The sequence below is a fragment of the Sminthopsis crassicaudata genome, chromosome 3, assembly GCF_048593235.1.
Source record: "Sminthopsis crassicaudata isolate SCR6 chromosome 3, ASM4859323v1, whole genome shotgun sequence".
Classification (NCBI taxonomy): Eukaryota; Metazoa; Chordata; class Mammalia; order Dasyuromorphia; family Dasyuridae; genus Sminthopsis; species Sminthopsis crassicaudata.
In genome coordinates this window covers 54,469,972-54,482,510 of record NC_133619.1, presented here as the reverse complement: position 1 = coordinate 54,482,510, position 12,539 = coordinate 54,469,972, and the positions used below count along the sequence as shown (strand labels likewise).

The 12,539-nt window shown below is 38.0% G+C and overlaps 1 protein-coding gene across 7 annotated transcripts in view; it reads left to right on the top strand.

The window, feature by feature from the left end:
• RHBDD1 (rhomboid domain containing 1) overlaps positions 1-12,539 on the top strand; it is a 173,279-nt gene that overhangs the window by 49,368 nt on the left and 111,372 nt on the right. For all 7 annotated transcript variants that reach the window (XM_074298571.1, XM_074298577.1, XM_074298574.1 and 4 more), the window contains exons 2-3: positions 1,323-1,840; positions 3,914-4,046. In XM_074298571.1, coding sequence (XP_074154672.1) covers positions 1,408-1,840; positions 3,914-4,046 — 566 coding nt within the window. In that variant the 5' untranslated portion in view covers positions 1,323-1,407. The remainder of the gene's footprint in view (positions 1-1,322; positions 1,841-3,913; positions 4,047-12,539) is intronic.

Genomic DNA, 12,539 nt, shown 5'->3' with positions numbered 1-12,539 from the left:
TTTCAGTTTTTCGAAACTTGCTTGTTTGTTTTGAGAACACCTTATAATGTGCTTCACAAAATGAATAACATGTAGAAACATAACATGGTGATGTTTTAAATTTTCACACAAGACCTATTTAATTTTGAGTTTACAGGTTGCAATTCAGCATGACATTTAGCTGCATTGTGAACCTATATTGTAGTCAAAAATAGCAAGTAATTTTGCCTATTGTATTCTGCCTCTCTCCCCAGTTTTGAAAACTGTCCAAAGTAGGCTTTTCTCTAGTTATGTGATAACACTTCAGTAGGGTATCAACTCCTTATCAGAATTTGAAACAGCCTGTAATTCTTAATAAAAAACATAAGCATACACAAAATAAACATTTTGGTATATAATATGGAGCATAAAAAAGCATGAAACTTAATAGAATTAAATACACTGAAGACATAAATGGTAATTATTGCCAAGACTTTTTTTTTTTCAAAATAAAAATTTGCTTTTTTACATTAAAAAAAGGCAAACTTAGATGTCCATGGATATATTCTCTTGCATAATAAAATTGTAGCCTGAGATTTAGAAGCTGAGTGATTTCTTAGGGGAAATGTGGTCACTAAATCTTACCAGATCATCCCCTTCTCCCTTTCTCAAAAAACAAATAAGTAAAGAAATAATACAAGGATGATTTTGGATTTGGAAGATCTGCGTAATACTGCCTTTGTGGCACTGAGCAAGTGACTTTTGTTCCTCATTTTTCTTATCTGTAAGATGGTCTAGGTGTCCTGTAAGACCCCGTCTAACTCCAAATTTATGCTCTTTTGAGAATCCATCAGACTTTTACTATTACCAAGTCTTAACATTCAAGAACAATTCCCCATTCCTTGAGTACTCACTTTGTTGCTCGTTTTGCACTTATCACAACTGATGGTATGGATGTTTTTCTCTGCCTTGTTCCAACTAAGGTGGAACTTATAGAAAATATATTTTCTATAAAAAGGCCTGATTCCTGAGAATCCCTTTCTTCTGTGGTCTGGTGCTACTCCAGTTTTCATATCTTATAAAGATATATCCTATTTCCATTTCAGTGAAAACCTAATAGTCCAGAGGTTATTATACAGTTTCTCCCAAAGAACTTTTGTTTGCATCATCTTGGGAGAAGACTCAGGAGTGAGAGCCATGCTCTGTCAGTGATGAACTATATAACTTTAGGTCAATCTTCTCACCCTCACCCTTTCCTCATTTGCAAAATGAAGGGATGAATTGGAAAGGGTATGGCATCAAATGTAAGATCAAGCTCAAAATGCGTATTTGATCTGTGTATTTTGTTTTAACTTTTATTTCAGACAAATGCTAGTGGGCTCCTTTTGGATTTTGAAAATCACGTCATATTTTGCTTCCATTGGATTGGTCTCCTGAATTTTAAGCACCATGCAGCGGAGGGCAAGAGGACTTCATCAAGGCCTGCTTTTCCTTTTTTTTCAAATCATGCAGGTTGGGATCACCAATGTCCCTCCTGTCACTCTGGCATGTATAGTCCTCAACATCTGGCTTTTCCTCAACCCTGTGAAGCCCATCTACTGGCTTTGCCTAAGTGTGGAATCGTGTTATGAGAAAAAAGACTGGCAGCGTCTGCTACTTTCCCCTTTCCACCATGCTGATGACTGGCATTTATATTTCAACATGGTGTCCATGCTGTGGAAAGGACTAACACTGGAAAGAAGACTGGGTAGTTTTTGGTTTGCCTACATCATAGCAGTTTTCTCCTTGCTCACGGGTGTAGTATACCTGGCATTGGAATATACTGTTGCAGAACTTCTGGACCAGCGTGAGTTCAAGGTGTACTGCGCCATTGGCTTTTCAGGTAAGGCAGGGTAACTTTTGGAACATTTATGAAGGCTCTCAGGGAGGGGCAATGGATTATATCCTTTCACTAGGCGTATGTTCTCCATTTCATTACTATCTAGGAAGGACATTGGGAAGGTAGAGGGAGCATTCCAAAAATGGTAGAAGTCCTCAAGTCTCTCCCATATGAGAACTGCTTGAGGGACTTGGGTATGGTTCATCTAAAAACATAGTTGGGTTCAAATATTTAACAGGCTGACATGGAGAAGAGAGAATTCAATTTGGGGTTTAATTTTTTTTCTGAAGCAATTGGAGTTAAGTGACTTGCCCAGGGTCATATAGCTAGAAAGTATTAAGTATTTGAGGTCAGATTTGACCTCATATCCTCCTGACTTCAGGACTGGTGCTCTGTCCACTGGGCTTCAAATATTCAAAGAGCTGACATGCAGAAGAGAGAATTCAATTTGGTCTGCTTATTCCCATAGGGCAGAACCAGAACCATGAACAGAAGGTTCAAAGAGGCAAATTTGATTTCAGGAAAAATATCTCAAGAATTAAAGGTGTCCAAAAGTATAATGGACTGCCTGGAAAGAGAATGAATGAATGAAGGAAGGAAGGAAGGAAGAAAAATTTTAGTACATTTTTTTCTTTCCTACCCTCAATCCCCCATACTTAGGAGGAACTCAAGCAGAAGCTAGATTGTCACATCTTGGGTATTTTGCAATGGAGAACATTAGAGAGAGAGAGAGAGAGAGAGAGAGAGAGAGAGAGAGAGAGAGATGAGGGTAGACGGCTGAAAAAAGATGGTCTTTGAGATGCTTTCTCACTTTGACATTTCTCTGATTCAGGGATACAGATCCTGGGAAGGGAAAGAACCATAGAACGGTAGACAAGCTTCATTTGGGTCACATACCCATTTCTGTGTGAGACTCTTGACCAGTTTACTTAACCCAAGTTTTTTCATCTATATAATAAGGTTGAACTAGATGGTCTTTAAGGTTTCTATCCGAGTTAACCTATGATTCAAGGCAGAAAGAACATTGTCAGCAATCATGAATCTAAGAAAAACATAGTTGTTTATCTTCCATTCTTTCCCCTGTGACCCCCACTGTTACATAGATTTTAGGCCACAGAAAGCGGTTTGGGGCTGTGATAGGCTAGAATCCTAGAAGGTTGCTTTGGTTATCATCAAATAACACTAGAATGTAGGAGAGCTAATTTACATCAATGGCATTCATGGAAAATTTGATTCTAGGAATCATTAAATATTGGTGTTGAATTGCTTGTGATAAGGATTTTTTCTAAGCTGTTAACTCAGTATCCCTTTGACCAAGTCCTACTTCTTAATTTCTCCCTTTTTAAAAAATATAGATTTTATTGTTCTGAAGTTGTTGGCATGATTTAAATGGCGTATTTTAAGACTGAGGGTACAGTTTGAAGGAGGATCAAAATGCTTCTTTAAAATGTTGAGAATCAATTTGTCTTTCCCTTATTCTATTTTACCTTAAACATATCTCCCTTCTCCCAGTCCTTATACCATAGTACTTTCCGATGATATAATAACCGATAATGAGAATAACAATGATTGTCATTTATATAGTACTTTAAGGCTTGCAAAGAGGTTTTTATATAATATCTGGTTTGGTCTTCATATATACTATTATTGACCTTTTAAAGATGAAGAAACTGAAATTATCAACATTAAATGGCTTGCTCAGAGTCACATGGATAGTAAGAGTCTGAGGGAGGATTTAAACTTAGTCCTACTTGACTGCAAAGCCCAGTGTTGTTTCTCCTGTGCCATCTAATTGTTTCCCACTTTCCTTGAAGTCAGGAAGATAGCACATTAATTTCTGAATTAAATTAGTCAAAGGAATAATTTCATTGAATCATTGTCTTCCTCAAAAAAAAAAAAAACTTGATAAGTTTAGGGGAAATAGAGAATTGTTCATTGTAGTAAGTGGTGGGGTTAATAGAATAGGCTTTCTTTTGCTTTGAATTGATTCTGTTTATATAACTGCTGCTGTCATCTGTGTGTTGTATATATTTCATTTTAAAAAAATAATGTGCTTGTACCTTTCTTTGTCTTTAGGAGTCTTATTTGCCTTGAAGGTTCTTAGCAACAATTATAACCCTGGAGGACACACGAATATTATGGGCATGTACATCCCCAACAAGTATGCCTGTTGGGTAGAACTGGTGATGATTCATGTGCTCTCCCCAAGGTAAGTGTTCATCTTTTTTTGGAAAACCAAAATGGAGGAGCTCCATTTGGGCTATGAAATGCTAGGAGAAGTAGGGTTAAAAGTAGGGTTAATTGCTGGAGAGTGTTAATATGGCTACTTCTAATGATGGATGGTAGTAATAAGAGAATGTTTGAGCTAGAGAGAGCCATCTGCATCCAGAGAGAGCTCTATGGGGACTGAATGTGGATCACAACACAGTATTTTTCCCGTTTCTGTTGTTGTTATTGTTTGTTTTCTTGTTTTTTTCTATCTCATTTTTTCTCCTTTTGATCTGATTTTTCTTGTGCAGCATGATGATTGTGAAAATACATTTAGAAGAATTGAACATGTTTAACCTATATTGGATTACTTGGGGGGGGGGAAAGGGAGGGAGACAATTTTGGAACACAAAATTTTGCAGGGGTGAATGTTGAAAACTATCTTTGCATATATTTTGAAAATAAAAAGCTATTCTTGTTATTTTTAAGAATATTTGAGCTGGAAGGGCCCTTAGAAGTCATTCAGTTCAGCTTTACCATTTTACAGATGAAGAAACTGAAACTCCCAGAGAGTTAATGTGTTAGACACAACTAGTAGCAAAACCAGAGCTAGAATCTAGCTAGAATCTAAATCTATTGGCCAAGATACCTTCTTTGTTTTTGTTTGTTTTCTTTTATTGGGTCCTTACTCTTGGGTAAAAGGGGGAATTATTTGAGATAATCCCTTCTTAGCCATCATTACTTTTAACTGCACTATCAGCATATAAAAAGAAAAAAATTGATTATTATCATCTTATGTGGTAGACATTTTTCTGGGAGTAAAAAGACAAAAGTGAAATGGTCCATGCCCTCGAGGTAATGTTTTATTGGGGGAAATAACATGTGTGTAATATTTGTGTGTGTTTATGTATGTATACACCCACTATGTATAATCACCTACACACACATGCACTCTGCTTATATGCATGAATATATGCCTATATACATAACATACATATAAACACACACACGTTTTCAGGGGATGCACTATTGCCATGAAAATAGATTCATTTTTGTTGTGAGCACTCTGCAGCATTGTGTGGGAGAGAGATGACTATGATATGAAGGAGGAAAAATTGAAGAATAAAGAAGAAATGCTGGGAAAGGGGATCATAAGATCACAGAGATAGAGCAAGGGTTCTCAAACTAGGGCCTGTGGGCCAGATTCGGCCTGCCGGGTTATGGCAAATGAGCTGAGGGGCAGAGACAGAGTGTGAGGTTTTGTTTTTACTGTAGTCCGCCCCTCCCAGTCTGAGGGACAGTGAACTGGCCCCTATTTAACAAGTTTGAGGGCCACTGAATAGAGCAAGAAGGGGATCCTGGAAGCCAGCTAGTCAAACCGGACTTACATAGCACAGCAAAATCACACAGACTGAGGCAGGATTTGAACCCAGAGTCATCTGACTTCAACTCCAGTTCTCTTTCCTCTGTAATCTTGGCGCCTGTCAACACTTCTTCTTGTTTGGGAGGACCTTTCCCGTTTAATAAGAGTGTGTTTACCTTTATTTGAGGATATCCTTTCTCCGTAGATTTCCAGCCTTCATTCTCCCTTTGGTGCTGATTCCTGATCTTGGACAGCCATCATTTGAAATGTATTGTTCTCTAGTGGCAGTTTAGCTAAGAGAGCATAACAGAATCATCAAAGTTTTCCCTTTTAAAAAAGTCCAGTAATGTCTGACCTTTTATCATTTGAATAGTTCTTTCTCACCTTGTCACACCAAAGGGCCTCTGATGGGTTTGATCTAGCTGGGATGGAAAGCAGGGGCTTTCTCTAGAGACACTTAGGGATGACAGTCTCCAGTTAATATTCATATGCAAATTAGTTTTCTTGGCACTTGAACTTTGAGATCATGTCATGAATCCATTGAACAGCAAGGTCCTTTAGCATTCTTATGCGACTATTTCTGAGGAATTCTGCCCTACTTCTTTCTAATGATTAAAAAGGCATAGCCTTGTTTTAAGTGGTATTCCCACTGTATGGGGACAGACTTGACATGCTGAGCAGGGAAATGATGTCAAATTTCTCTTCAGGTTTGCAAGAACGGTGCTTTAGACTTTCAAGAATAGGGCCTTTGAAAGATAACTTTGTCTATCCAGACATCTGCATATGTATGTGTACAGATGAGGTCTCAGAAAAACAATGGACAAGGGCAGGGGGTTGGGAGTAGCTGACAACAGTCGAGTGGGAATATGAGAGTGAAAACTTTTTCAGCTTTGTTTTATGATTTTCTGATAACCACTCAGTATTTTCATTAGACATATTCTGTATTTCTTTAGGATGAGAGCCTCTGCCTTTGTCAAGAGAAATGATAGTTTGCTCTTTGGAAGAAAAGGATAGCTTTCCGAAATAAATATGTTAGTGGAATGCTAGCTTGAAGAAAACAGGCGTGGGGCGGAGTGTTTTCTGTGCTGCTGGCTTTACCAAACACACTGACTGCCACTTCAAATGGTCAACCATTAACCCTGCCATTAGACAGGTTATCTTGAAGCATATGTCCTATCATTAACGTGTGTTCTGCCCTCTGAAGTCATATCACCTAGAAATACTGTCTTGTATTTAAATAAGGCTTTTTATGCTGAACAGAATGCTTTCACTGAACGATATTATATCGGAAGAAGATTCACCAGCTTTATATATGGAGGAAAAACTTTTTATTTCCCTAAGTATTTGTGAGATAAAGTACCTACTATGTGCCAAGCACCGGGGATACAAAAACAAAGCCAAGCCCTGATCCTAAAAGTTGGACATTCTATTGGGAAGAACTAGGGAAGTCCAATATGATGTATGTGGGGCAGGGGTTCTCAAGCTGGAATCCATGAATTTGTATTGTTTTTTAAAGGTATTTCAAAACAATCCTGTTTCATTATAATTCTATGGGTTTTATTTCATGTTTTTAAAAACATCATTTTGAGAAGGATTGTATAGGCTGCTAAAGGGTCCCTAGTGAAAAAAGATTAAGAACGATGACATGATGGTATACTTAGAGAACCCCAAAGACTCTGCTAAAAAGCTATTAGAAATAATTCAGAATTTTAGCAAAGTCGCAGGATACAAAATAAATCCACATAAATCCTCGGCATTTTTATACATTACCAACACAGTCCAACAGCAAGAGATACAAAGAGAAATTCTATTCAAAATAACAGTAGATAGTATAAAATATTTGGGAACATATCTACCAAAGGAGAGTCAGGAATTATATGAGCAAAATTACAAAACACTTGCCACAAAAATAAAGTCAGATTTAAATAACTGGAAAGACATTCAGTGCTCTGGGATAGGCCAAGGGAATATAATTAAGATGACAATAGTCCCTAAACTAATCTATTTATTTAGTGCTATACCAATCAGACTCCTAAGAAACTATTTTAATGACCTAGAAAAAATAACAACAGAATTCATATGGAATAACAAAAGGTCGAGAATTTCAAGGGAAGTAATGAAAAAAAAAATTAAGTGAAGGTGGTCTAGCTGTACCTGATCTAGAACTGTATTATAAAGCAACAGTCACCAAAACCATTTGGTATTGACTAAGAAATAGACTAGTTGATCAGTGGCATAGGTTAGGTTCACAGGGCAAGATAGTGAATAAATATAGCAATCTAGTGTTTGACAAACCCAAAGATCCCAAATTTTGGGATAAGAATTCCTTATTTGACAAAAACTGCTGGGAAAATTAGTATGGAAATTAGTATGGCAGAAACTAGGCATGGACCCACACTTAACACCACATACTAAGATAAGATCAAAATGGGTCCAAGATTTAGGCAAAAAGAACGAAATCATAAATAAATTAGAGGAACATAGCATAGTTTACCTCTCAGACCTGTGGAGGAGGAAGGAATTTGTGTCCAGAGGAGAACTAGAGACCATTATTGATCACAAAATATAAAATTTTGATTACATCAAATTAAAAAGTTTTTCCACAAACAAAACTAATGCAAACAAGAGTAGAAGGGAAGTAACAAATTGGGAAAACATTTTTACAGTTAAAGGTTCTGATAAAGGCCTCATCTCCAAAATATACAGAAAATTGACTTTAATTTATAAGAAATCAAGCCATTCTCCAATTGATAATTGGTCAAAGGATATGAACAGACAATTTTCAGATGATGAAATTAAAACTATTTCCGCTCATATGAAAGAGTGTTCCAAATCACTATTGATCAGAGAAATGCAAATTAAGACAACTCTGAGATACCACTACACACCTGTCAGATTGGCTAAGATGACAGGAACAAATAACGATGAATGTTGGAGGGGCTGTGGGAAAACTGGGACATTGATACACTGTTGGTGGAGTTGTGGAAGAATCCAACCATTCTGGAGAGCAATCTGGAATTATGCCCCAAAAGTTATCAAACTGTGCATACCCTTTGACCTAGCAGTGCTACTACTGGGCTTATATCCCAAAGAAATACTAAAGAAGGGAAAGGGACCTGTATGTGCCAAAATGTTTGTGGCAGCTCTTATTGTTGTAGCTAGAAACTGGAAGATGAATGGATGTCCATCAGTTGGAGAATGGTTAGGTAAATTATGGTATATGAATGTTATGGAATATTATTGTTCTGTAAGAAATGACCAACAGGAGGAATACAGAGAGGCTTGGAGAGACTTACATCAATTGATGCTGAGTGAAATGAGCAGAACCAGAAGATCATTATACACTTCAACAATGATACTGTATGAGGATGTATTCTGATAGAAGTGGAAATCTTCAACATAGAGAGAGCTAATCCAATTCCAATTGATCAATGATGGACAGAATCAGCTACATCCAGAGAAGGAACACTGGGAAATGAGTGTAAACTGTTAGCATTTTTTTCTCAAATTATTTTTTACCTTCTGAATCCAATTCTTCCTTTGCAACAACAACAACAAAATTCAGTTCTGTGCATATATATTGTACCTAGGATATACTATAAGATATTTAACATGTATGAGAATGTCTGCCATCTTGGGGAGGGGGTGGAGGGAAGGAGGAGAAAAATTTGGAACAGAAGGGGGTACAAGGGATAATTTTGTAAAAAATTACCTATGCATATGTACTGTCAAAAAATGTTATAATTATAAAATTAATACAAAAGAAGAAGAAGAAATAGACAGAAAAAAAATTAAGAACCCTGATATAATGGAAAGAACACAGACTCTGGAATGGGAAAACCTTGGGCAAGTGCCTCAGTTTTCTCATCCCCAGATTGAGGGTTTTATAACTCTAAGGTTGATTTTTGTTTGTTTGTTTGTTTTAAACTCTAAATCCTGTAGCTCCTGAGGAGGAAAAGGATTGCTAAAGAGCTGAGCTTGGTGGGGTCAGGGGTGCTGAGTGGCAGCTTCTGGACAACATCATTCTCCCTCCCTCTCTCCCACCCTTCTGAAGATGCCCAGGAATTAGAAGGCAGGAATGTCATAGAAGCTGCCATTTCACAATTGACCGGATTCGTTACCTGGTTGGCAATACCTGAATTAACTTATTTGATCCTCAGAACTGTCCTAATATGCATGTTGTGTAGGTATTTCTACCCCTATTCTGGACTAGACTTAACTCAGACCAAGTCCAGTGATTTAGACCATGGCTCCTTAAAGTTTTTCCACTTAACAATGCCCAAAACATTTTTACATGATCCCTGGATACATAGGTATATAAATTAGGTTTACAAATCAAACATTTACTGATAATATAAATCAGAAATCACAACCCTTGCATTCGTGGAGTTGCAAACTACAGTTTAAGAAGCTGAGATTTAGACCATTAGGTGGAACTGGATCAAAATGAGGCACTCACAGACTAATATTTAGAGGCAGCCTTCCTCATCTCCATATGGAATTGCATCTGATTAGGAGGCATCTGCTGACTCATTCCCTTGCCATTATTACATACACCTAGTCTGGGGTACATGGACTACCAACGGACTAGACTTCTCATGTCCTAAACAGCCCAGAGCCTTCTAAACAGGGGCCCAAATGAACCCTACTCCTCTTGAAACAAATCCAGGCTCAGGTGTGGTTTCCCTACCTGTCAGGGGAGAACTAGCCCATCCCATGTGTGAAGGACCCTAGTCAGTGTGGCTCCTACCACAAGCCCTGTCTGGCAGATGAGGAAGCTCATACTCAGAGAGGTTGTGGCTTTCTCAAAATAATAACACAGCTAACTTGTTGATAGAACTCAGACTTCCTGACTCCTAGCCCAGTACCCCTACCGCAATATCACATACCAGCATCCTATAAACCCTCAGTGTTCGCAGAAAAAATAACACTTATACAGCTTATTCACAAACATGCCTCTCTTTGAAAGACCTCACCATTTCTAAGTCTTCCCTCTGGACTCCATGAAAGACCTCAACATTTCTAAGTCTTCCCTCTGGACTCCATGAAAGACCTCAACATTTCTAAGTCTTCCCTCTGGACTCCATGAAAGACCCCAACATTTCCAAGTCTTCCATTTGAACATCAACGAAAGACCTCACCATTTCTAAGTCTTCCCTCTGGACTCCATGAAAGACCCCAACATTTATGTCTTCCATTTGAACATCATGAAAGACCTCAACATTTATAAATCTTCCATTTGGACTCCATATTGTATTTTCTTCATGATTGTGATGAACATCTTTGCTGACCATGTACCTCTCTTATTTATGCCCCTAATGATAATTAGAGAATTGTTGAGCAAAATCCCCTTTCGCATATCACTTGATACTTTTCCTGGGAACAGACCAGTGAGTTGGGAAGTTGGCCAGTACAGATGAGAAAGCTGTAGCTCAGCTCAGTCTGTATAGGTGGTTTGTCTATGGCCATATCTACATAAGGGTAAAGATTGGAATCCTGGACTTGGTGTTCTTTCGAACATATTATTGCCACTTTCCATATTACTGTGATTGATCACTTCTGAGACTGTAGACCACTTGATGGCATTGTAACTGGGATGTTGCTGATTTGTAAACGAGCAGCTGAACTTTGGTCTTCCTCAAAAAAGTACTTAATGAATGAATGGAATAGCTTTTTAAAACTGCATTGCCTCTATCATTATAAAACCTGCTGGGGCTTACAGTTAGATTCCCCTGTTAAAAATAACTATGAATCCCTTATTCTCATAATTTTCCTGTGTGCCCATAAGAATGTTCTTTACTGTTTTTTAAAAAAAAGAAAAATGAAACCAATGACATAGCTCTTTGCACCTTGAGATCTTAAAGAATTCTAGGGTAAGAGCACACACCTTGTTTCCAGAACTGCAAAATATTTATTTATACCTGAATCAGGGCCTTCCAAAGGGCTCTAACAAAAGGAGAAAATGGAGTGAAAATGATGCTGGAAAGAATGTAGCCCAAATCTCATCTACCCAAGAGCCAGGTCCTCCTAGTGTTTAGGGTGTTGGGGACTCAGTAGAGCAGGAAATCAGGCAGACCCAGTTGCCCACCATCATTATTCATTTGTGATCTTGGCAATTAACATTCTAACCAAATACTTTGTCACTTCTCTTGAGCTTGCCAATGACCAGGATTGCTCTGTTCTTGAACAGAAATCTGTGGTCAATAACAGAGACAGAATTCTCTCCAGCTAACGTTCTTAACTAGCCATTCTTTAATAACCAGACATATAATTTCTCAATTCAGGTCTTCCTTCAATCATTCTAAATCCCAAACCCTTCATCACCTTCAATAAATGTTTGATCAGCTGCAGTGACTGGCCTCCCTCCCCCACAAAAATAATTTTTAAAAAATTAAAAGTCAGGGGTGTCTAGATGACACAGTGGATTGATCAGCAGTCAGGAGGTAACTAACTGAATTCAGGAGGACCCGAGTTCAAATCTGGTCTCTGACACTTAACACTTCCTACCTGTGTGACTGTGGGCAAATCACTTAACCCCAATTGCCTCAGCAAAAACATTTTAAAAATAAAAAATCGTGGCCTGATTGCCAACTTTTCTGGTAATGGGGAGAGTTTCAAGGCCCTTTGCAAAATGGAAGGACTTTGGGAACTTGAATTCCTCTGGCATAGCTTTGGAGAATCCAAGGCAAGTCATTTCCACACTAATATGAAGCCCTCTAAATAAGATTTCCATATGGGTTCAGGAAGATGGGATCTTCTTGTACAAAGGGGAAAATTAGGAGTGAAGCTTTAATGCTCTTTTTCTCATTAAAAGGTCAATCAAGAGTCATTTTCTGGTCATAAAGAAAGCTGCAGTATATTTACTTATCAGTTGGCCACGCGTTTATCCAGCATCTGCTAAACTCTAAGCACAGTGCTAGGTGTTAGGCATATAAATATGAAAGTGAAACCATCCCGCCCTCAAGAGGCTTACATTCTAAGTACAAAAATCAGAATATCCTTGCCTTCAAGGAGTTTACCTTCTAATTTACAAACAGGAAGTAGCCTAAAGGAACGATAGATCACTGGGATTTTGTGCTGGGACCAGGTGGTAATCTGGTGAGGAGTAACAGGTGAATGTTGTTACACTAG